The sequence below is a fragment of the Entelurus aequoreus genome, linkage group LG25 (assembly GCF_033978785.1).
Source record: "Entelurus aequoreus isolate RoL-2023_Sb linkage group LG25, RoL_Eaeq_v1.1, whole genome shotgun sequence".
In the NCBI taxonomy this organism is placed as follows: Eukaryota; Metazoa; Chordata; class Actinopteri; order Syngnathiformes; family Syngnathidae; genus Entelurus; species Entelurus aequoreus.
Window position 1 is genome coordinate 21,947,876 of NC_084755.1, and position 26,067 is coordinate 21,973,942.

General features: G+C 40.6%; 2 protein-coding genes across 6 annotated transcripts in view; one reads left to right on the forward strand and one right to left on the reverse strand.

Annotated features, from left to right (window-relative positions):
• Window positions 1–3,518, reverse strand: part of cabp5b (calcium binding protein 5b) — a 35,444-nt gene extending 31,926 nt beyond the window's left edge. For all 5 annotated transcript variants that reach the window (XM_062036821.1, XM_062036818.1, XM_062036819.1 and 2 more), the window contains exons 1-2: window positions 3,434–3,518; window positions 3,025–3,117 (exon numbers count right to left, since the gene is read on the reverse strand). The gene's annotated coding sequence lies outside the window, so the exon portion shown is untranslated. The remainder of the gene's footprint in view (window positions 1–3,024; window positions 3,118–3,433) is intronic.
• Window positions 1–26,067, forward strand: part of LOC133642549 (uncharacterized) — a 46,346-nt gene that overhangs the window by 12,341 nt on the left and 7,938 nt on the right. The window contains exons 3-5 of the mRNA XM_062036809.1: window positions 15,057–15,065; window positions 18,978–19,034; window positions 19,751–20,050. Of these exons, the coding sequence (XP_061892793.1) occupies window positions 15,057–15,065; window positions 18,978–19,034; window positions 19,751–20,050 (366 nt within the window). The remainder of the gene's footprint in view (window positions 1–15,056; window positions 15,066–18,977; window positions 19,035–19,750; window positions 20,051–26,067) is intronic.

The following is a 26,067-nucleotide window of genomic DNA, read 5'->3' on the forward strand; positions in this document are numbered from 1 at the left end:
CATACACATGTACACATACACACACATACACATGCATACACATATATACACAGTTTGTCAGCCCCGACAACCACCACGCGCGCGCGCTGCCACCAGTCACAACATCAGCCACCCCCCTGCACCAGACCCAGCAGCCACGGGCGCCCACACCACAAACAAACGGCAGCAGAAACAGCAGCCACAACACCCCCAGACAGCCAGCACCACCCAATCAAATCAAAGCGATCAAAAAAAAAAACGCGACCGGCAACCACACGCCAACAGGATCACAGAGACCAGCCAGCGCCAGCCCGCCAGCAAGCCCAAACGCCAACACGCAAACAAGAGACACCAACACCCCCCCTACCAAAAGACCCCACCACCCCAACCCAAACCCGCACAAACACACCACCGCCCAAACAACCGAGACACAGTATCCAGACCAGACACGGGCGCCGCGCCGCCACCACATCAAGTCGCCAACAGAGACCCCACAGCGCAAGGTCGGGCCACACGGGCACGGACCCCACCCAACAGGAAGCGAGACCCGCGCGACGCCACACACAAATAAATAATAAGATTAAACAAAAATAATAATAATTCAAAAAAAAAAAAATAATAATAAAATGAAATACAAATTAAATTAAATTTAAAATAACAAATACAAATAATTAAATAAAATAAAGTAAGTAAATAATAAAAATTATTCTAAAAATTTTAAAAAAAATAAATACATTTAAAAAAAAAAAATAAAAAAAAAAAATAAAAATAAATAAATACAATAAAAAATATATATATATACATATATATATATATATATATATATATATATATATATATATACATATATATATATATATATATATATATATATATATATATATATATATATATATATATATATATATATATATATATATATATATATATATATATATATATATATATATATATATATATATATATATATAAAATAATAATAATAATAATAAATTAATAAAAGCCTGGCAGGTCACCAGAACGCAGTCCCCGGAATCCGCGCCGGCCGACGAGGCAATGAGGGGTGCGCCGAACCCCAAACCCCCCACATGCATGTGTACAAGGCCCCCAGAGTGTCTACTGTGTAGTTAAAATTAGGCACATTAAAATTAGCCATTACAGCCGACCTCCAGTCCCTATTGATGCGTGTACTGTAGCGTGAGTAAGATATGTATGCTTGTGGGAACTAATAATGCCATTAAAATTGGGGGACATCAAGGTCTTGGTGGGTCCCAACCAAGCCGAGCCCTCCAAATCCTAAGTGTCTAATATGCAGCTAAGATTGAGGGATGGACGAGGACTGGAGCCCCATAGGAGGCATCCTCAACCCCCCGCCATGCCTCCCCGCAGGGCAATCCCCCAAAGTCCTATATTTGTGTGACTGTGTGTGCTATAAGTAGGAGGAGTAGAGGGCCCGGACATTCCCCCCAGTCCATGCGGCCGACAACCAGGAACTACGGCCAGGAAGCCCCCCCCCCACGGCCCGTGACCCACACCAGACCACTTTAGCGTGACGCCACGCGAGCCCACCCCTCACCAAACAAAGCCAGCCCCCGCCCGCCCCAACCCAACCCCGCAGAGCCCATACCAGCAACCAAACGCAGAAAAACTGCACAGCCCCATGCCCAATGCAAACACCGCATCCCGGCCATCCACACAGCAACGTACCCAACGTACGAGTTCCGGCCAGGGGATGGCGCCCCCCAACTGGGGAAGAAGTCAATGCACCCCGTCCGCACGCCAGCCCCCAAACCAGCCGGCAAACCAACGCCAGCCAGCCCCCACAACCCCACAAGCGCACAGATACCAGCCACAGTCCCCCAACCACTCCAACCCAACACAGCGACGCCAACCGCCAGCAGTACCACAGCAACCATCACCACCACCGCCCGTCCGCAGTACAAACACCCGCGGCCGCCGAAACCGAAACAAAAAAAAAGCGACCTACCCCGTAAACCACAACAACGCACACCCCCAGCTACCACAGAGGCCACCAACCCACCTACCCCAACTCATCCACATACAGGCCAATTGATCCACAACTCTGATCACATTAGAGCAAAACCATTCAAGCACCCCTGCCGTGTTGCCTGTGCTATTATTTTGTGACAAATGTACGCACTTTTATCAAACTCCAAAGTTTGACCCCAAAAGGCAAACTGACTTGAAATTTCTCATGTAGTTCAATGTGCTCTACAGTGAAAAAAAAAAAACTGCAACTTTATGGTGTGAAGCCAAATCACCACAAAATGTGTTACAAATCTCCACGAGATGGACAAGGACATGTCTGTAAAATCTGACCAAGATTGGTTGAAAAAACATGGCAACCATTAAGCATAACATCTTTGATGGGGCACTGGTGCGACTTAGCAACTTATTGCCCATAAGTCAGTGACTATTGATTATACAACTTTGAGGATATCTGTGTTAGATGTATGGGCAACACAAATATTATTCACAGTCACCTGATGGGGTGTTTTAATTATTTAATGTCAATGTATATATTATACAGTGACATTAGTTTCACTAACCTTAACAGATACAATTGTTGAGAGACACAATGTTTAACCCAGGGATTCTCAAACTGTGGTACGTGTACCACTTGTGGTACGCCAAAGAATCACTTAATTAAAGTACAGTGTTATATTTTGCTGTATTCAAAAACAGTGTTACTGTTCAAACTGTGTGTAATGTTAAGTCAGGCCAGAATGATTGAACATACTTGTTAAATAAAACCCCTGGCTTGTTTTTAATGAATACTTAGCCCTACCACGCTAATTTATTTTAATGTTGATCATTATGGTGGTACTTTGAGAGCCAAATTTTTTCTGAGGTGGTACTTGGTGAAAAAAGTATGAGAACCACTAGTTTAACCAATAAAACAACCTGTACAGGCAATGTTTTAGTCAAGTGTTTACATTTCCAACTGCCATACAAGAGTAAAGACAATTTAACCAATGCAAAAAAAAGTTCTACATGAAACTGAAATAAAGTAAAACAACTTACTGCTTTGACTGTTCACTCTGGACTTCTCCTTGATGACAGTTTGACATTTAAGACTTTGGTCAATGTTTTAGACATTCTTCAACTCTGTAGGTCCTGTAAGTTTGAAAATATACAGTATGCATCATATTTGTATTAAATATTATTACAATTGCTATATATATATATATATATATATATATATATATATATATATATATATATGTATATATATATATATATATATATATATATATATATATATATATATATATATATATATATATATATATAAATTAAACCCTTACAGGCTTAGATGTTTCTACTATTTGCTGTTCCAAAGTGTCGAAAAAAAACATTTTGTACACATATGCCCTGTCAAAAATAATATTTAGTATTTTCCAAGTCTTTTTTAAATATAAATATTTCCTACCTTTGTTTCTGTGTCCCAAAAAAATCCTCTGCTACATGCTGGACTGGGGAGGTTTTTGTATGGGCATGTGTCACTGTGGTTATACAGCGGGGTGGCACAGTGTTACACACCATAACAAAAACCTTTCATTATTCAAGCGGTGTGCACGCCCTCTGATGCACATTGTTACCTCTAAAAGGTTGATACGTATTTTCCCCAACTAAATCATAGTCAACTAAATGACTGTATAGACTTTTAGCTCAATTAAAAACAAGTTTATTTTATACAAAACATTAACACTGTAAACATTAGACTTGTTAGTTGTTTAGTTTGTATCACATGGCTGGAAATAAGATGTGTTAAAGTCAAGATATGCATTTTGTGGATTATAAATTCTTAATATCACTAATCTGTAAAGACAAACGTTTGAATTTATTCTAAAATATTATGGTAACTATACATTAACAATAATGGGTATGCATTTGGGGTTTAACAAAACGCCATAATCCCGGTTTAGTAAATACCTTGGTTTTAATGTCACGATTTGGTTCATCTTGGGGGCAGTAAGGGAACAAAAACGTAAAAAAATTAAACTGCTTAAGTCCTGTGTAGAATGCTTTAATGTTGTTTTTTTAATCATAAATATTATTATTCTATTTGCAAATTTACTGGTACAGTCTGGTTACTTTCTGTTGTAACATCATTTACTAATTACATTTTTCATCACAATTATAAAAACAATACACAGAATGGCTGTCTGACAAGCTAACAATTAAATATTTAAATTAATGTATTATTTAATTTTAGTACATACAATATTTTTGAGCAATATACTTTTATAGAGTTATACTTGTATAGAGCTTTTCTACCTTCAAGATACTCAAAGCGCTTTGACACTATTTCCACATTCACCCATTCACACACCTTCACACACACATTCACACACTGATGGCAGGAGCTGCCGTACAAGGCGCTAACCACGACCCATCAGGAGCAAGGGTGAAGTGTCTTGCTCAAGGACACAACGGACGTGACTAGGTTGGAAGAAGCGGGGGATCGAACCAAGAGCCCTCCGGTTACTGGCACGGTCACTCTCCCAACCACGCCAAGCCATCCCCTAATATTTTCGAGTAAAATAAATTTGGAGGTGCAAAATAACCAAACATAAGTGAAAACAACTATTGGCTTTGATTTAAAGTCCTAAAGTCCTGTACACAACAACAAAACAACTGAAAAAAATATTTTGTGATAATAAAAAATATTGATCTCATCACTCTAGTATTGACTATGTACTGATACTACAGTAGACTTGGTATCATTACAGTCAATATTCGTATCAATTGGCCGCCGGCCCTTGTGTACATTCAAGAGATCTACCTTAGCATTGCTTCTTGTATGAAGTCCTAAACTCCTGTAAACAATAACAAAAGAATAACAGAATTTATTTTTTTATAATAGTAAAAAATACCGATCTAATCATTGTAGTATCAACCATATACCAATACTATACTTGGCATTAGTTCTGTCGAATATTTGTATCAGTCTGCCCACCCCTGTTTACATTCAAAAGCTCTAGTTTAGTGATTAGCATGGCTTATTGTGTCCTCCTCTGGTGTTTAGTGCAGCATGTTTAGCTGTTCCTCATTCATACCATGAATTGATTTAAGTGGACCCCGACTTAAACAAGTTGAAAAACGTATTCGGGTCTTACCATTTAGTGGTCAATTATACGGAATATGTACTAAACTGTGCAATCTATTAATAAATGTTTCAATCAATCAATCAACAACTCTAGTCCTCCAGTGATAACGTCACTTTGAAGAATGTTAATGTTATTGTTGCTTATTTTCTTGCCATGGAGGCTAGGATTAGTTAGCCACCATCTCACTTGCAAAGACATTGTCACGGCGCGGTCTCGAACCCACAATTCTCCTGCAGCAAGATCCACCAACACTCAGGCTGGCAGTATGCCAGGACACGCCCCCGCACGCGCCGGGCGCTTCACTCCCCCGCAACGCCGCAGCTGCAGACTACCGGCTATCCGCGCACCTGGCAATAATCAGGGAGACAGCATAAAGATCAGTGGACCCTTGGAATCAACGTCGTTAACTCATCGTAGCAAGCATTTACGTTTCTGGCTTCCCTCTTGTTGTCCTCGCATTCGTTCTCCTCGTCCTCCTTGTTCCCTCGTCTCATGTTCCTTGTTTCTCCCGCAGTACCCGTACGTCTTGTCCCGTGTGCTCGCTCGATCTCTGTGCCTCGACCTCCTTCCGGACTTTGGACTGCCTTCATCGATCCTCGACCCTTGCCCGGACACGGACCTTGTCGCTTCTCTCCTGCCCTCGACCACCTGCCTGCTTACGGACACCCTTTTTGCCTCGCTCTCTTGGCCTGCCGAAAGATTCATCCATCACGCACGTACAACATCGTCTGGTATTATTCACATGGTTAAAATCACACACAGTCCTGCAACAAACACAGAGTAGCATACACCTCCCACTCACTCATCAAAGGTTACAATAAACCCGGTAACCTGAGTTTCTTCGTGGTGTCGTCCCCCTCCACCCCTCACGTACATAACAGACATGGCGTTGAGGAAACGGTCATTCGCTTGTCGTTGTCAAATATGCGTGACATGACTAGAATGTGTCATTATCACAATAACACAATAGTATTAAAAACTCTATCGTCGACTAAATTTACATCATTTATATCATATATCTAAATATATATCCAAAACGGCAAGCACTAATTTTAAAAGATAAAATAAAACTGCTAACAATGTAAACAGCCAACATGCTAACAACAGATGTGGTACACTGTAATATAATGGAAGCATCTTTTGATTCAATCGATGGTTGCTAAATTGCAAAATGACCATGTGATATGCAGTGTTGGGACTAAGTAACGCTTTACTTTAACGCCGTTAGTTTCGGCGGTAACTAGTAATCTAACGCGTTATTTTTTATATTCAGTAACTCAGTTACCGTTACTACATGATGCGTTACTGCGTTATTTTACGTTATTTTTTTATGTAGTATCGGCTAGAAACTGAAGATCTGAGTGTGTTTTATTGCCTTTGTGTGGGTGGGGGCGGGGGGGACTCTCATACCGTAGTCGAGGGGCGCAGGGGAGACGTATATGTACTAACAACCTTCACTTTACCCGGAAGAGGGTCTTTACAGCTGAGGGTGAATGACGAGGCCGGCGGTTTGTTGCAACTTTGTGACTTTATTGGACGCAGCCATCCACCAAGCTAGAGAACCTGCACACACTCACTGTCGCCACTCGCTCACCTCTCTCGCCCACTCACTCACTGACGTCACTCACCTCACATGTTGTCATATCTTAAAGGGCCACACACACACACATACGCTACTCTCATAACAACAAACATGACATCATGGTGAAGCCAGAAGTCGAGTGTCTTAACATTCTCACTACTTTTCTTTTGTCGAGCACAAAGAAAATAACATTTTAGTTAAATGTAAGTTGTGTCTTGGATCAAAGATCCTTTCTACTTAAAGTTAAAGTTAAAGTGCCATTATGTTGCAGCTATTTAAAATAGTTTTGTCAATTTGTTCTGGCCTGAAATAAATTGGCCCTTTGAAACATATCTTTGTCTTTGTGTGTTGTATGTAGAGCACATTATTTGTGTGTTGTATGTAGACCACATTGTTTGTGTGTTGTATGTAGACCACATTGTTTGTGTGTTGTATGTAGACCACATTGTTTGTGTGTTGTATGTAGACCACATTGTTTGTGTGTTGTATGTAGACCACATTGTTTGTGTGTTGTATGTAGACCACATTGTTTGTATGTTGTATGTAGACCACATTGTTTGTATGTTGTATGTAGACCACATTGTTTGTGTGTTGTATGTAGACCACATTGTTTGTGTGTTGTATGTAGACCACATTGTTTGTGTGTTGTATGTAGACCACATTGTTTGTATGTTGTATGTAGACCACATTGTTTGTATGTTGTATGTAGACCACATTGTTTGTATGTTGTATGTAGACCACATTGTTTGTGTGTTGTATGTAGAGCACATTGTTTGTATGTTGTATGTAGACCACATTGTTTGTATGTTGTATGTAGACCACATTGTTTGTATGTTGTATGTAGACCACATTGTTTGTGTGTTGTATGTAGACCACATTGTTTGTGTGTTGTATGTAGACCACATTGTTTGTGTGTTGTATGTAGACCACATTGTTTGTGTGTTGTATGTAGACCACATTGTTTGTGTGTTGTATGTAGACCACATTGTTTGTGTGTTGTATGTAGACCACATTGTTTGTGTGTTGTATGTAGACCACATTGTTTGTGTGTTGTATGTAGAGCACATTGTTTGTATGTTGTATGTAGACCACATTGTTTGTATGTTGTATGTAGACCACATTGTTTGTGTGTTGTATGTAGACCACATTGTTTGTGTGTTGTATGTAGACCACATTGTTTGTGTGTTGTATGTAGACCACATTGTTTGTATGTTGTATGTAGACCACATTGTTTGTATGTTGTATGTAGACCACATTGTTTGTGTGTTGTATGTAGACCACATTGTTTGTATGTTGTATGTAGACCACATTGTTTGTGAGTTGTATGTAGACCACATTGTTTGTGTGTTGTATGTAGACCACATTGTTTGTGTGTTGTATGTAGACCACATTGTTTGTATGTTGTATGTAGACCACATTGTTTGTATGTTGTATGTAGACCACATTGTTTGTATGTTGTATGTAGACCACATTGTTTGTATGTTGTATGTAGACCACATTGTTTGTGTGTTGTATGTAGAGCACATTGTTTGTATGTTGTATGTAGACCACATTGTTTGTATGTTGTATGTAGACCACATTGTTTGTGTGTTGTATGTAGACCACATTGTTTGTGTGTTGTATGTAGACCACATTGTTTGTGTGTTGTATGTAGACCACATTGTTTGTGTGTTGTATGTAGACCACATTGTTTGTGTGTTGTATGTAGACCACATTGTTTGTGTGTTGTATGTAGACCACATTGTTTGTGTGTTGTATGTAGACCACATTGTTTGTATGTTGTATGTAGACCACATTGTTTGTGTGTTGTATGTAGACCACATTGCTTAGCAGAGTTCAGTGATGCAAATGCATGTCAAGTTGATCAACATATTGTATTATTCTCCAGTGCAATAACAGTACTGAAATGAAGGCTAAAAGGGCATTAATGGGAGCCTTAAAAAAAAAAGGGGGGAAAAATAAGTAACTAAATAGTTACTTTTCACAGTAACGCATTACTTTTTGGTGTAAGTAACTGAGTTAGTAACTGAGTTACTTTTGAAATAAAGTAACTAGTAATTGTAACTAGTTACTGGTTTTCAGTAACTAACCCAACACTGGTGATATGCAAAATGCTAAATGGCTAAAGCTAGCATCTATTGAATGTACCAGAAGTGCAGTACCTGGACAAGTGGAAGGAGAGAGCTGATTGGAGGAGACACAAGGATCACGGCAAGACACAGGTGTACTAATGATGGAACAAGGTGTAGACCATGTAACAATGAGCACATGGAAAACAAAGACAGCAGAAAACAAGGTAAAGAAGGGTTATATATAGTGTGAATTGAGTGAGCAAAAAAATTAGCAAAATGCTAATAAATATCTCATAAAAGAAATGTCGAATTTCTTATAAAGCTTTTTGAATGTACAACTAATATCAAAACACTGAAAAAATGTTTCCAACATTCTGAACATGTGGTTATCAACATCCTGTCTGGTTGATATTAATAAAAGACAGGAAGCGACCGTTTCTTCAACAGGTGTTTTGTAAGGGGATGGGACAAATGCAGAGGACAAATTTCACCACATCTAGTGTGTGTGTGACAATCATTGGTACTTTAATCTTAATCTTTAATCTTAATATAGCCAACAAACTGAAATATTGTAAGCCAAGAACACAACGGATAAAAAGATTAACGATTAAAGATTAAAGTACCAATGATTGTCACACACACACTAGATACACGTTGTCACCAGGACACAGGCAGATGCCTGGGGCCCCCAGGTTTCCACAGGCCCCCAAAAGTCTCAAAAAATAATGATTAAAGTTTCCTTCTATTTAAAACAAGTATTTACTTATTTCTGTCTTAATTTATGTATTTAAAAATACTTAATCAAAGATGCTGCGATGAGGTGGCGACTTGTCCAGGGTGTACCCCGCCTACCGCCCGAATGCAGCTGAGATAGGCTCCAGCAACCCCCCGCGACCCCAAAAGGGACAAGCAGTAGAAAATGGATGGATGAAATAATCAAAGATGACTGTTGAGATAGATCCGCCCTCTCCCTTCTCACGCAATGGAGTATTACACGTTATTTACTGCACATGTGCAGACTTGTTTCAGGAAGACATTCCGAAACAAACTTGTTGGCGCGGTTAGGAAAAGTTTACCCAAGTGGAGCAGAGAACAGAAAAAGGTGAGAAGAAAATAGTTTTAATTGATGATTCAATGACACTGAATGTACTGTAGAATTCAGGCGTCCCCAATCGCGGGTCCGGGGAACGGTACCGGTCCGTGACACATTTGCTACCTGGCCGCACAGAAACATTAAATCATTTATAAAGGTCTGCATTTTCTCCGACTTAACTTTCGCCTGTCCCACGAGACACACCAATAAGATTATTTATAGATGTACAATAAAACTCCTCATAGGAAGTTGCCATTTGTTATATTTGTTATAACTTTGTGACATGATACAATGCACATTAATGAACATATAAAATATAAATGTGACAGATTGTAGCCAAAGGCTGATTTCCATCTGCAGTCCCCAGCAGGTTACCATCAACCTGCTGGGGATGTCATTGCAAAGAAACTAACCCCCCCCCCCCCCCCCGTTATAGTGAGTTTTATTTTTCTTGCACTTATTTTTGCTGTATTTATCTGCCACAAATGGAAATGCCTACATTAAATCGGTCCGTGGTGCAAAAAAGGTTGGGGACCAAACTTGCCAAACTCGAGACCTCCGAATTCAGGAGAGGCGGGGGCCGGGGTTAAGGGCCTATATATATATATATATCTATATATATATATATATATGTATTTTATTATTTATATATGTATATAAATAAAATAAATACTTGAATTTCAGTGTTCATTTATTTACACATATACACACACAGGACACTCCTCTACTCATTGTTGTATTTAAAAGTGCCTCTGAAGGAGCATAGGTATGGGCAGCATCTGTGAAATTTAATTTGCAGGAAAGGAGTGATTTTAGGGTTGAATTTGTCCATCCTCGTTCTATTCTGTCACTCGTCGTCGCCATGACTGTCTCTTCTTCGTTCTTCTGCTTCGTCTTCTTCTTGTTGTGTGTGCAGTTGTGCACTCTCCAAAAGCCGTAGATGTTATAACGTGACTGGGCCGGCATGCTGTTTATATGAAGTGACGACAGGCTGTCCTCACTAAGGTCTGCAAGGACCTGGAGGGGGCGTGCCTTAAGTCCGGCTGGAAATCGGGAGAAATTCGGGAGAATGGTTGTCCCGGGAGATTTTCGGGAGAGACACAGAAATTCGGGAGTCTCACAGAAAATTCGGGAGGGTTGGCAAGTATGTTGGGGACCCCTGTGCAGATGCTGTACAACAGCACCAGTCAGAGGGCGTTGCTGCCTGTCAGGATGCAGAGGTGAAGTGGAGAGTGACGCTTTCATCACAAACATGTGAGTATTGGTGCCCTCAAAATGGTAACCTATTGTAACTCAGGGTATGGTATAATAAAGTGCTAGCTCAGCTGAAAGGCACGCTACATCAGTGTTGTTCTCAGTGCTGCCTTCAATACCGTTGATCAGAACATTCTTTTAGATCGCATCAAATTGTGTATTGGTATGTCATGTTAATCATGTTTAGCTACTACCTCACTAAAAGAATTACCTAATAAAGAGTAATGGGAAATAATCAATAAAATGGTGCACGTAACACAGTGAATGGTGGAGAGAAAAAAGGCCACCTGAAGAGAGTGCATGGGTCCATCCATCCATCCATCCATCCATCCATCTTCTTCCGCATATCCGATGTCGGGTTGCGTTGACAGCAGCTGAAGAAGGGAAGCCCAGACTTTCCTTTACTCAGTCACTTTGTCCAGCTCCTCCCGGGGGATCCCGAGGTGTTCCCAGGGCAGCCGGGAGACACAGTCTCCCAAACGTATCCTGGGTTTCCCCTGTGGCCTCCTACTGGTCAGACATGCCCTAAATACCTCCCCAGGGAGTCGTCCGGGGGGCATCCTGACCAGATTCCTGAACCACCTCATCTGGCTCCTCTCGATGTGGAGGAGCAGCGGCTTTACTTTGAGCTCCTCCCGAATTACAGAGCTTCTCACCTTATCTCTAAGAAAAAGCCCCCCACCCGATGGAGGAAACTAATTTTGTCGTTTCGGTCATAACCCAAAGCTCATGACCATAGGTGAGGATGGGAACGTAGATTGACCAGTAAATTGAGAGTTTCGTCTTCTGGCTCAGCTCCTTCTTGACCACGATGGACCGATGTCCGCATCACTGCAGACGCCACACCGATCCGCCTGGCGATCTCACGATCCACTCTTCCCTCACTCGTGAATAAGACTCCCAGGTACTTGAACTCCTCCACTTGGGGCAAGATCTCCTCCACAACCTGGAGATGACACTCCACCCTTTTCCGCACGAGAACCATGGACTCGGATTTGGAGGTGCTGATTCTCATCCCAGTCGCTTCACACTTGGCTGTGAACCGATCTAGTGAGAGCTGAAGATCCTGGCCAGATGAAGCTATCAGTACTACATCATATGCAAAAAGCAGAGACCTAATCCTACAATCACCAAACCGGATCCCCTCAACGCCCTGACTGTGCCTAGAAATTCTGTCCATAAAAGTTATTATGCAGACCAAGCTCTCACACCGATCATACAGGAAGTGGACCACCACAATTAGACGGTCCAATACCCCATACTCTCTGAGCACTCCCCACAGGACTTCCCGAGGGACACAGTCGAAGGCCTTCTCAAAGTCTACAAAGCACATGTAGACAGGTTGGACAAACTCCCATTCACCCTCAAGAACCCTGCTGAGAGTAAAGAGCTGGTCCACAGTTCCACGACCAGGACGAAAACCTCACTGCTGCTCTTGATCCCAGGTTCGACTATCTGGCGTAGCCTCATCTCCAGTACAACCAGATACAACTTACCACCCTCCGGTTCCCCTTCTTAACGAGAGGAACCACCTGGCAATCCAGAGGCACCGGCCCCGATGTCCACACAATGCTGCAGAGTCTTGTCAACCAAGACAGCCCCACAGCATCCAGAGCCTTAACGAACTCCGGTCGGATCTCATCCACTCCTGGGGCCCTGCCACCGAGGAGTTTAACTACCTCGGCAACCTCAGCCTCAGAAATAGGAGAGCCCACCACAGATTCCCCAGGCACTGCTTCTTCATAGGAAGACGTGTAGGTGGGATTGAGGAGGTCGTCAAAGTATTCCCTCCACCGATCCACAACGTCCTGAGTCAAGGTCAACAGCACATCATCCCCACCATATACGGTGTTGACAGTGCACTGCTTCCATCTCCTGAGGCGGCAGATGATGGTCCAGAATCACTTTGAAGCCGTCCAGAAGTCGTTTTCCATGGCTTCGCCAAACTCTTCCCATGTCAGAGTTTTGGCTTGTTGGTACCTATCCGCTGCTTCTGGGGTCCCATGAGCCATGAGCACTTTCCAGTACTCCCTCAAGGGAATCCAAAAAGGGTGGGTACTCTGAACTGCTGTTTGGTGCATCAGCACAAACAACAGTCAGGACCCGTGCCCGACCCGGATTGAAATCCAACGTACGGGCTTTGAGCCGAGGGGCAACAAGAATTACCACCCCGGCCCGTCTCCGCTCACTGCTTGCAACACCAGAGTGCATGGGTAAATTAGCAAATTTAATTCCAAAGCCTTGCACCAGCTCGTTACGTTTTAAGGAGGTTTTATATGAAACAGGCAACACACCACGAAGAAAAATAGACCTTGAGACTGCAGTATTACGTAAAATAGTAACTGGGACTTTTACGTTGCTATCAGACAGTGAGGCAGCACCCTTCATAATAAAAGGGGAATAAACAGCTGGATCCGCACACTCACTTTTAAAGGAATGTGGCACTGAAGGGGCCTTTACCAGAACTACTGGTTTTGATTTGGTTCACTTCAACAAGGGACAGCTGTTTTTAAAATTACTAGGTTTCTTGCAGTATGTGCACATGAGCCTTACTTTAACTGTGCCATCAGTAGGCTAAATGAACCTCTTCAACATGTGCCATAGTTAGATGGTGCCACATGTTGCCTACTTATGTGATGGTGCGTGATTGGACCATGCTGCAATGGAGAAAAGGCTTTATTGAAGTTTCCTTTGCGGGTCAGAACATACTCGTCTGCTAAAATAGCAGCAGACATAGTATTAACTCTTTGTACCAAGATGGTTATTCTTTTTGCATCTTAACTCCAAGAAAACAGACATGTTGATTATTGTCCTGCTAGAAACAAGCACATGTTTGCGGTTACTAATTTGAATTACGATAATAAAACAATTTTCTGCCAAAAAATCTTGGCATTATTTGTGACCCAACTTTCTTGTTTCTGCTGCATATTAACAATGTTACTAAAACAGCAGTAATAATAATAATAATTTCCAAGATGGCGGCGCTTCAGAGCAGCGGCTTTTTGCGAGCGCTCCTGGAAGTGTAGACCGATTTGGCAAAAATACCCCTCAATTCAGTCAATTTCATGGCTGGCTCACAGCGTGTTCACTCCGTGATCACTTACGACCGACTTACGATTCTGGATGTGGAGAGATCGGGCCATTTTGGGCTGAAAGATGCGTGTACGATGGACCTGCTCGCTAGCTTGGGAATTCTTCGCGAGCTACATCCAGCAGTGGCCTTTGAAGCAGCGGCGTCGACTACCAGCGGAGACCGTCAGCGAAAGAGACGTAAGCGATGCGCTCGGAAGCAGAAGCGGGGGTGTCGGGCGGGGCTAACAACAAAGCTAAATGCGTTGTTGTTAGCGGGGCTAACGAAAAAGCTAAATGCTAATCCACAAAGAAGCGCTAATAAGGAGTCTGTTAAGCTAGAACTAGCCAGCGCCAGGCTGGATAATCCCTGCACACATAGCAATTCTCTTAGAATAATATACAACTCACATAATGTTCTTTCTGCGTCAGAGGTGGACATGCATTTTACTGAGGTGGCAAACAATCTAAAAATTCCTGTCATATCAATTCCTAGATATGGTCGAAATTATTTAAAGTGCACTATGCATAATAAACGTAACATTATTAATATTGCTACTACGGATACTTTCAACAAAAACTCCTCAAAACAGCCCACTACCTATAATATGGGCTTTTTAAACATAAGGTCATTGTCTTCCAAAACGTTATTAGTTAATGAAGTCATCAGAGACAACAATCTTGATGTCGTTGGTCTAGCCGAGACCTGGCTCAAACCAGACGATTTTTTTGCGCTGGGTGAGGCGTCTCCTCCTGGCTATGCGGGAACGCATATTGCCCGCCCCATTAAAAGGGGTGGGGGTGTTGCACTAATATACAACAAAAACTTTAGCCTTACCTCGGACCTAAATAATAAATATAACTCGTTTGAGGTGCTTACTGTGAGGTTTGTCACACCGCTGCCTCTGCACCTGGCTGTCATCTACCGGCCCCCAGGGCCCTATTCGGACTTTATCAATGAATTTTCAGAGTTCGTTGCTGATCTAGTGACGCACGCCGACAATATAATCATAATGGGAGACTTTAACATCCATATGAATACCCCATCGGACCCTCCATGCGTGGCGCTCCAGACTATAATTGATAGCTGTGGTCTTACACAAATAATAAATGAACCCACGCATCGCAACGGTAATACGATAGATCTAGTGCTTGTCAGGGGTGTCACCACCTCTAAAGTTACGATACTCCCGTACACTAAAGTGATGTCCGATCATTACCTTATAAAATTCGAAGTTCTGACTCATTGTCAACAAACTAATAATAATAATAATAACTACTATAGCAGCCGCAACATTAATACTGCCACAACGACGACTCTTACTGACCTACTGCCTTCGGTAATGGCACCATTCCCAAATTATGTGGGCTCTATTGATAACCTCACTAACAGCTTTAACGACGCCCTGCGCGACACCATTGATAGTGTAGCACCGCTAAAGCTAAAAAGGGCCCCTAAAAGGCGTACCCCATGGTTTACAGAAGAAACTAAAGCCCAGAAATTATCATGTAGAAAGCTGGAACGCAAATGGCGTGCGACTAATCTTGAGGTTTTCCATCAAGCATGGAGTGATAGTTTAATAACTTATAAACGCATGCTTACCTCAGCTAAAGCTAAATATTACTCAAATCTCATCCACCTCAACAAAAATGATCCTAAATTTTTGTTTAGTACAGTAGCATCGCTAACCCAACAAGGGACTCCTCCCAGTAGCTCCACCCACTCAGCAGATGACTTTATGAATTTCTTTAATAAGAAAATTGAAGTCATTAGAAAAGAGATTAAAGACAATGCATCTCAGCTACAACTGGGTTCTATTAACACAAATACGACGGTATATACGACGGACATTGCCCTCCAAAATAGTTTCTCTCTCTTTGATGAAATAACATTGGAGGGATTGTTAAAATGTGTAAATGGGACAAAACAAACAACATGTTTACTTGACCCAATTCCTGGAAAACTTATCAAGGAGCTTTTTGTTTTATTAGGTCCATCAGTGTTAAATATTATAAACTTATCACTTTCCTCTGGTACTGTTCCTCTAGCATTCAAAAAAGCGGTTATTCATCCTCTACTCAAAAGACCTAACCTCGATCCTGACCTCATGGTGAACTACCGGCCGGTGTCCCACCTACCGTTTATCTCAAAAATTCTCGAAAAAATTGTCGCACAGCAGCTAAATGAACACTTAGCGTCTAACAATCTCTGTGAACCTTTTCAATCCGGTTTCAGGGCAAATCACTCTACGGAGACAGCCCTCGCAAAAATGACTAATGATCTATTGCTAACGATGGATTCTGATGCGTCATCTATGTTGCTGCTTCTTGATCTTAGCGCCGCTTTCGATACTGTTGATCATAATATTTTATTAGAGCGTATCAAAACGCGTATTGGGATGTCAGACTTAGCCTTGTCTTGGTTTAACTCTTATCTTACTGACAGGATGCAGTGTGTCTCCCATAACAATGTGACCTCGGACTATGTTAAGGTAACGTGCGGAGTTCCCCAGGGTTCGGTTCTTGGCCCTGCACTCTTTAGTATTTACATGCTGCCGCTAGGTGACATCATACGCAAATACGGTGTTAGCTTTCACTGTTATGCTGATGACACCCAACTCTACATGCCCCTAAAGCTGACCAACACGCCGGACTGTAGTCAGCTGGAGGCGTGTCTTAATGAAATTAAACAATGGATGTCCGCTAACTTTTTGCAACTCAACGCTAAGAAAACGGAAATGCTGATTATCGGTCCTGCTCAACACCGACATCTATTTAATAATACCACCTTAACGTTTGACAAACAAACAATTAAACAAGGAGACTCGGTAAAGAATCTGGGTATTATCTTCGACCCAACTCTCTCGTTTGAGTCACACATTAAGAGTGTTACTAAAACGGCCTTCTTTCATCTCCGTAATATCGCTAAAATTCGTTCCATTTTGTCCACAAGCGATGCTGAGATCATTATTCATGCGTTCGTTACATCTCGTCTCGATTACTGTAACGTTTTATTTTCGGGCCTCCCTATGTCTAGCATTAAAAGATTACAGATGGTACAAAATGCGGCTGCTAGACTTTTGACAAAAACAAGAAAGTTTGATCATATTACGCCCATACTGGCTCACCTGCACTGGCTTCCTGTGCACCTAAGATGCGACTTTAAGGTTTTACTACTTACGTATAAAATACTACACGGTTTAGCTCCAGCCTATCTTGCCGATTGTATTGTACCATATGTCCCGGCAAGAAATCTGCGTTCAAAGAACTCCGGCTTATTAGTGATTCCCAGAGCCCAAAAAAAGTCTGCGGGCTATAGAGCGTTTTCTATTCGGGCTCCAATACTCTGGAATGCCCTCCCGGTAAAAGTTAGAGATGCTACCTCAGTAGAAGCATTTAAGTCTCATCTTAAAACTCATTTGTATACTCTAGCCTTTAAATAGACTCCCTTTTTAGACCAGTTGATCTGCCGTTTCTTTTCTTTTCTTTTCTACTCTGCTCCGGGGTGGACCGCTAGCCTGTCCATCGGATGGGGACATCTCTACGCTGCTGACCCGTCTCCGCTCGGGATGGTTCCCGCTGGCCCCACCATGGACTGGACTTTCGCTGATGTGTTGGACTTTCACAATATTATGTCAGACCCACTCGACACCGAGGATGTCGTTGTGGCTTGTACAGCCCTTTGAGACACTTGTGATTTAGGGCTATATAAATAAACATTGATTGATTGATTGATTGATTGAATATCACTAAAATCAGAGTCAGAATCAGCTTTATTGGCCAAGTGTGTTTAACACACAATTAATTTGACTTGAAGACTGTGCTCTTTGTTCAATGTAAGAAATGTGTCCCATTTTGTCCACTTGTGACTTAAAGATCATTATACATGCGTTTGTTACGTCTCGTATTAAACAATGTAACGTATTATTCTAGGGTCTCCCCATGTCCAGCTTTAAAATATTTGTGTTTCAAGTACGCAGGCTTATTAGAGACCACCAGAGCCCTAAAAATGTTTGCAGGCATTAAAGTGTTTTCTATTCCGGCTGCATTCATCTTTCCTTCTACCCTGACCAGTCTCTGGGTTCCTGCCGCTGAAAATCATCCCCACAGCATGATGCTGCCACCACAATGCTTCAATGTGAGGCTAGTATTGGCCTGGTGATGAGCGGTGCCTGGTTTCCTCCAAACATGACGCCTGGCATTCATGGCGAAAAATGTAATCTTTGTCTCATCAGACCAGATCATTTTGTTTCTCATGGTCAGAGTCTTTCAGGTGCGTTCAAGCAAACTTTTTACGAAGAAATGGCTTCCGTCTGACCACTATACCATACAGGCCTGATTGGTGGATTGCTGCAGAGATGGTTGTCCTTGGAGAAGGTTCCCTTCTCTCCACAGAGGAATGCTGTAGCTCTGACAGAGTGACCATCAGGTTCTTGGTCACCTCCCTCACTAGACCAACATGTAGCGATCAGAATTAAACTTAAGGTAGCGGAGTGAAAGTGGTAAAAGTAAAGAGTATGTTGTATTAAAACTACTCAGACAAGTACAGTTATCCAAAAAGTTACTTGAGTAAATGTATAACAAAATGAATGTAGCACATAACTACCCATCTCTGGTTATGCACACATATCCAAACACAATCAAAACGTTAGGGTGCACACCGGAAAAAATATCAAATCTCAAGGGAGTTGCTTGAGAAATAATTTTTGAGGAACAGCTTTTCCTGTGTTCATTCTTTTTTTTATGTAATAGTATTTTCATTGTAAACACATTATGTTCTATCACTGTGACAGTTTACTACAGGTACTTGGACTTCTGGGGTAAAGGAACGCAAGTCACAGTTACATCTGGTAAGTCAATATTTGTGGTAATTATATTCTACTGGAAAGGACAAGTACATTATTTCAATATTTCTGATTTTGTGCAATAATTTATTGATATCAAGTAGTTCCAGTATTCGAACAGTAGAATTAGACCAATTTGCCTATCTTAAGTAGACAAATATATGCTAAAATCTGTGAGATATTACATAACAATTGAAAAAAATACCTGACATGAGTATAATGAAGCTTTGGCGAGTCCATTCTTATTGGTGGTTTGACAGGTTATTAAAGCATACATTAGCAAATTGATCTATCATCGACAGCAACAGAGTCTTATGAAATATGACAATGATTATTTTGCTTAAATTTGAGTTTCTGCACTGTGGTATCTTAATAATCAAACAGGTTTTGTTTTTCTAAGCTTTTGAGTGAGCTATTCCATTTATAAAGATGTTTTCCAATGTTAAGAAAAGGTTCACTCAAAATGTCAGATAAAGGAGAATTAAATAATTTGTGATATTTAAAATATAATAAGGTCTATTGTGCAATTTGATCTACAATTTAAATATGGTTTAAAATGGTGGGTGTTATCTCTTCACCATTTTCATGGAATTGTATCATAACCGACTACTTATTTTCTTTTCCTACAATTTGAATATGGTTTAATATGTGTCTTCCCTTTACTATTTTCATTTAATTTGATCCCAACTGACAACTTGCTTTTCCTTTCACAGGCACACCAGTCCCACCAGTCCCACCCACTGTCTTTCCTCTGATGCAATGTGGCTCCGGAGCAGGAGACATGGTCACTCTCGGCTGTCTGGCCACCGGCTTCAAACCTCTTCCACTGACGTTTGCGTGGAGCAAAGACGGGGCCGATTTGTCTGACTTCATTCAGTATCCTTCAGTGGAGAAGGACAACCTTTACACGGGAGTCAGTCAGATCCGAGTGAGGCAAGCCGACTGGGACAGCAGGGCCAAATTTCGATGTGTCGCCAAACATTCAACTAAAACTGTTGATGCCGTGATCACCAAAACAGAAGGTAAGACGTGTTTACAGCATATCTTGTACTGTAGTTTTAAAATAGGTACAATGAATGTGACACAGCTAAAGGTAATCACAGTAATGTGCTGTCACTTTTGTAGTATATTTGGATTCGGTGTATTTGAAGTCGTTGAAAAAATATATATTGGTTTTCAGATGCCCCGGTTTTAGTATGATTCAAAGTGGGTTATTTTGTATTCTACACAAAATAACCCACTATGGAGCCAAATTAAGTTGTAGTGTACAGTAATAGTCAAACAAGAGCCCTAGAAGACGTATTTCCAGACTGTCACTGAATGCACCACACTGCTAGTAGCTCATCCTTGTCAGTAGTGCTCCAAAAAGGTAAAAGTGATGTTAAAAACTATACCTGTTTTTAAAAATATAATTAAGCTCTGCAAAAAGTGTTTTGTGTAAATATATTTGGATATCTGGAACGGGGTAATTAGAATTAGATGATTTTTTTACACACAACACATTTATCTGAAAATTGCACAATATTTCATACTATCCATACAAATGATGTTATTGTTGGTGATAAAGCCAACAGTAAGGTGGAAAGAAAGGTCTGACTCTTCCTTGTGCAGCTGCTTACTCTGCCTTGTCTGTCAGGGAAATAATTGTTGCAGCCGTTTTTTTGCTTGCTTTTTGTTTAATCTACGCTTGCTTGTCTCACATGCAGGTTGTGTACGATCTAATCTTGCTGTTTTAGTAGTGTCGACCCTGCAGAAGCCATGAGAAATAGCATTCAAATGACGTTTTGAGTTGTGTATATATATTTGTTGTGCAGACATATACTTAATATGTTCGTGTTTCAGAGTCCTTTTACAAGTTGCCAACTCTGAAAGTGTTGGCCTCCTCTCATGGTCAAGATGAGGCTTCAATCGTCTGCTTTGCCAAAGATTTTTCCCCAAATGTTTATGACTTCAAATGGCTGTATAACGAAGAGGACATCTCCCACGGAATAGAGCAGGTCATAACTTTGTCTAAGGCCAGAAAGACTGCAAATGGAACGACGCTTTACAGCGCGGCGAGCCTCATCACGCTCAAGTCCGACGAGTGGTCATCTGGCACCACTGTAAGGTGCGAGTTTAAGGGGAGGGACGCACATGGAGATGTGTATATCAACTCATCTGTGAGCAACACGCGTGCAACAGATTCATCTAGTGAGTACTTTTCTATTTGTTTATTTTAGGCTGTGTTCACACTTTGGTTAAATCAAACTCTGATTGCAAACAAAGCATGCAAAAATTACAAATATGTAAGACTCTTTGTGTGTGACAACAGGGTGTTTGTAAAAATGAGTGCGGTCAAATGATTAATTATTCAAATCTGATTAATCACACTTTTGAATTGGGATGAAATGTACCTTTTTACCTGCTTGCATTATTTAAATGACCCTAAAAAGGCCCCCGTAATTGGGCATAAATGTAATTTTTAACGTGACAATGACATACAGTAACATTTTAAAATGTTTTACTTGAATGCACTGCTCAAAAATTTAGAGAAAGTTGTATCCTAAGTTCCCTCGGGGGTATTTTGAAATTAAATATGCCAGAGAGCACACCAGTCGGAGTCCTCTCACTCATCTCTCTCTATAAATATACCAACCCACGCACCTTTCAGGTAAAAATCCACGGTTTAGGTAAAGGAGCATGTGCGGTCAAAATAAATTGCGTGATTAATCTGTGTATATGCATGATTAATGCAATTTTTGATTGATGAATCACATGAGTTAACTCGTTACATTTAACAGCATTAGTTTAATTATATATTTATATATTTTGCAAAAATTGGTTTGAATCAAGCATTGATCCTCACCTCAAGAATTGGGTGCATTATGTTTGTGGTACAACAAAAAAAGTATGCTACCTTTCAGGTAACCATCTGCAGTTAAAGTAAAGGAACATGTATGCTCAAAACAAAATGTGTAATTAATATGCGTGTACCCATGATTAATGCACTATGTTGTGATTAATTACATGATTTAACTGCCCTAGTACAAATAAGCTGGTAAAAATAGCAACGTCTAAAAAACAACTCATTTTGGTTTGAAATAATTGAGTTAGGTCAATAAAGGTGTCCAATCAAGTCCTTCAATGCATATATTTTTGGTCCGAACCACCAGTGTGAACGCGGGCTAAAATGCAACACACTCAATGTAAATCACACAACGGCCTTGAAAAAGTCTTCCTGTCCATTCAACAGGTGAAGGATGCCCGGAGGCGGATGTCGATATACAGATCAGCGGCCCCACAATGGAGGACATCTTTCTGAACAAAAAAGGCACGGTGATATGTCAGGTCAAAGTTAGCAGGCTATCTGTGCAGAGTATTTTGTGGGAGGACCAGGATGGCAACGAGATGGCCGGGACCTTGAAAGCCCCCCCGCCGGGCAATTCGGGCCCATTTGAGACTCGTCTTGACATCACGTATGACGAATGGAGCAAAGGCATAGGGCGCAACTGCGTGGTGAAGCATTCAAAGATTGCGCACCCAGTAAAGAAATCCTATAAAAGAACTGCTGGTAAGAAAACTGTAAATGTTTGATACTACTTCCTGTGGTCAAATGTTGTTCTGTCGCACTTGCAGATAAATCACCTCAAAATCCTGCGGTGTTTATGATGCCTCCAGTGGAACAAACTGTTAAAAACATGGTTACCCTGACTTGCTTAGTGAAAGACTTCTTCCCCCAAGAGGTTCTGGTGTCTTGGCTTGTCGATGACAACCCCGTAAACTCCACATACGTCACCAGGACCACCCAACCTGTAGAAAACCAAGGCGTGTATTCAGTCTACGGCCAGTTAACGCTCAGCCTTGATCAGTGGAAAAGGAACGGTGTGGCGTATTGCTGTGCCATTTACCACCAATCTGTGGCCAACACACCCAATGTCCTTGTCAGGTCCATTTCATACAGAACCACCGATAACGTCAACATGGACAACCCCAAATTGTGCAAGGCCCTGTAGATGTGTTCTGTGTCACTCTTGTCTTCTCTTCTTTGCTCTTGGTTGTTTGCTGCATGTTTAATGATATTGTGTGTCCATTTCAAATCAAAATAAATAAAAAAAATCACTTTGCAACTGTTGTATGTCGCAAGCTGTTCATGTTGTCCTTATTTTTAGCTACGTGTGACTTGCAGTGTCACTAATCATGCAACAAGGATTAATAGTATGTTGGGGTTTTGAAAGAGAGTATTAAAGTCCTTACTCGTAGAGATAGGTGGTCTGTGTGACTTGTCTTTATAAACGTCTTCTTCCTCTCCTGGGTCTTGCCCTAACAAACACAAACACAAGAGAGATCATGTTTTAAAGACACACACTGAAATAATGGAGTCTTTCAAAAGGCAATTCAGGGTCTCCAGTTATATAGCACTACCTGTACTCATAAAATCAACATTATAGGACACATTTCTTTGTATAAACACACAATACAGTAATAATAAATACAGTGTGTATTGAAGTACTACTGTACATCCACCAGACTTCCTGGTGGAGATGAGCCACCAGTGGAACAATGCTGTGGAAGCCGAGCAAGATAACATGGGGAACACGGCGCTCGCCTTCATCATTCTCTTTCTCATCACGCTGCTGTTCAGCATTGGAACAACTGTCTTCAAGGTAATAATACAACTTTTGTTTTTGAGTTGAGCACTTAACTGCTCCTTTACATACTGTAGGTGAAAATAAGTCTGCAATATTTCTAAAGAACATTGGTTGACGGTAAACATTTTATACAGTAATGCACCTTTTGGGGAATTTTGTACATCAATCACAATCTTTCTCTGAGACCAAAACACACGTCAGTCCCCTTTCTCTTCATACTAAATAGTAAAAGACTGCTAGTAAAAGGCGGCTAACAATACAGGTAATTGTGCTACGATCTATTTCACCAAACAAGCCCTTCAAAAAACATCCAAAAACCTCCCACACTGTTTTATATACATGCTGTAAATATGTACGTCATGTAGTAACAAGCACATTCATGATAACATGTAACTTGCTGCCACAACCTTCTACTATAATAATAATATTAATAATAATGGATTATATTTACAGTATATAGTGCTTTTCTAGACACTCAAAACGCTTAACAGTGAGAACTTAGAACCCATAATGTATTCACTACTGATGGTGGTAAGCTACATTTGTAGCCACAGCTGCCCTGGGGTAAACTGACAGAAGTGTGGCTGCCAATTTGCGTCCATTGGCCCCTCCGATCACCACCAAACATTCACTCACAATCATACACAGTGTGGGCGGCACTGGCAGCAAGGTGGGTGACATGTCTTGCCCAAGGACACAATGGCAGTAACTAAGATGGCGGAAGCTAGATTCGTACCAGGAACCCTCCAATTTCTGTATGGCCGCGCTACCATCTGAACCCTACCTTAGAAGCAATGCAGCAGAAAAAGCTAAAGCTCTTTCTTGTTTATTTTGTGGCAAATCGCAGCCTACGTTATTAGCAGCTCAAGCCAGCTAGTAGCTAGTAGCTGACTACTCACTATAGTGGTAGTTCTGTTTTTCTACGCCATAAAAGTAGTTCCTCTGTGTTTGCATTGTTGGTGTTTTTTTTAAGAGCGCAGAGTAGATGAATCCGATATGTCCGCATTGTTAGCCGCCTCTTATTAGCAGTTTTTCACCATTTAAAACACACATACAAGATTGTCTCACATAAGGATTGTGGATAATGGGCAAAATTCAAAAAAACAATTCCCTTTAAATTCTATAGACGCCTTATAAAGTATAACTATACTTTATTTGTTGGTTAGCCCTTCAGCTAGAATTTTAAATATAAATACTTATTTGTCCAAAAAGACAATAATACTGTAAAAAATTACACATTAATATTCAAGCAAGTAACTATTTTAAAACTTCAGTCTGAAATACAAATTACATACCAAATAGGCTATTGATTATGTACACAAATGTCTGCTTTTCAAAAAACTTCTCTAAAATATATTGTACATATTATAATATTAACCCTTTAGAGTACAGTGGGTTTTATGTTGACAAAGTTACCACATTTTTGTCCAAACACACACATACAAGAGTCAAGACCGAAACTAATCATACCATTGGCCAATTTTTGTCCAAAGTCAATCAAAGTAAATTTTTTGTTCAAATGTGAATACAATAAAAGCTTAAAAAACATTTTTTTCCCCACAACTTTTCCTCTTGTTCATCATCCTATTATCTCCTGTGTAATTTTCAAGCAAGAAAAACTTAAGTAACTTTAAGTTCAATTTGCAAGGTTTACAGTAGACCTATGCATACTTTTGGGTTTGACTGTACACTTTGTTTGATAGACACACCATTATCCACCATCAATAGTGACACACACTTATCATTACAGTAGCAGGGCAGCCATGCAGAAATATTGCTGCATGCTTTGAATGGGAAAAAGTAGGGGGAACAAAAGTCTGGTGGAAAAATATAAAAATTAAATAGAAAGAAGTAGAAAGCCACTAGTCCAAATTGACATCTAAACCTAAATTATTACATGAGTTTATGACAGGATAGTGTGAAACTAAAAATTGTGTTTTTATCGGTTTTAGAAGGAAATTTGTGACACTGCAAACATATGTGTTGTTTTTTGTTTAGCTTTAGCAGTTTGGATAATTTAAGGAAGACAGGTGGTACAAATGGTTTGGAAAACAATTGAATTGCACAAAACATACCAAGGATCTCTTTTTGGATTTCCAATAGGATTAATGAGTCAGTCTGTTGTGTGTATTATTTGTGTATTTCTTTAATATATTTTTGTTTTTTTTTCTCTTTCAGGTCAAATGAACACATTTTTTTAAATGAACTGTAAGTAATCATATTAATTTACAATTTAAATAAAAATAAAAAATAAAATGTGAGTGATGCTTTTCTTGCAGATTTTTCCTCAGAAATTCAGAATGACCTGAAAAAGCTGCAGCTGGAATGTACAAAAAAAGAAAATAACTTTTTAGTGTGTTATAAAACAAAACAAAACCAACTTTAAAGATGTGTCCGTGTATGAAATGTAT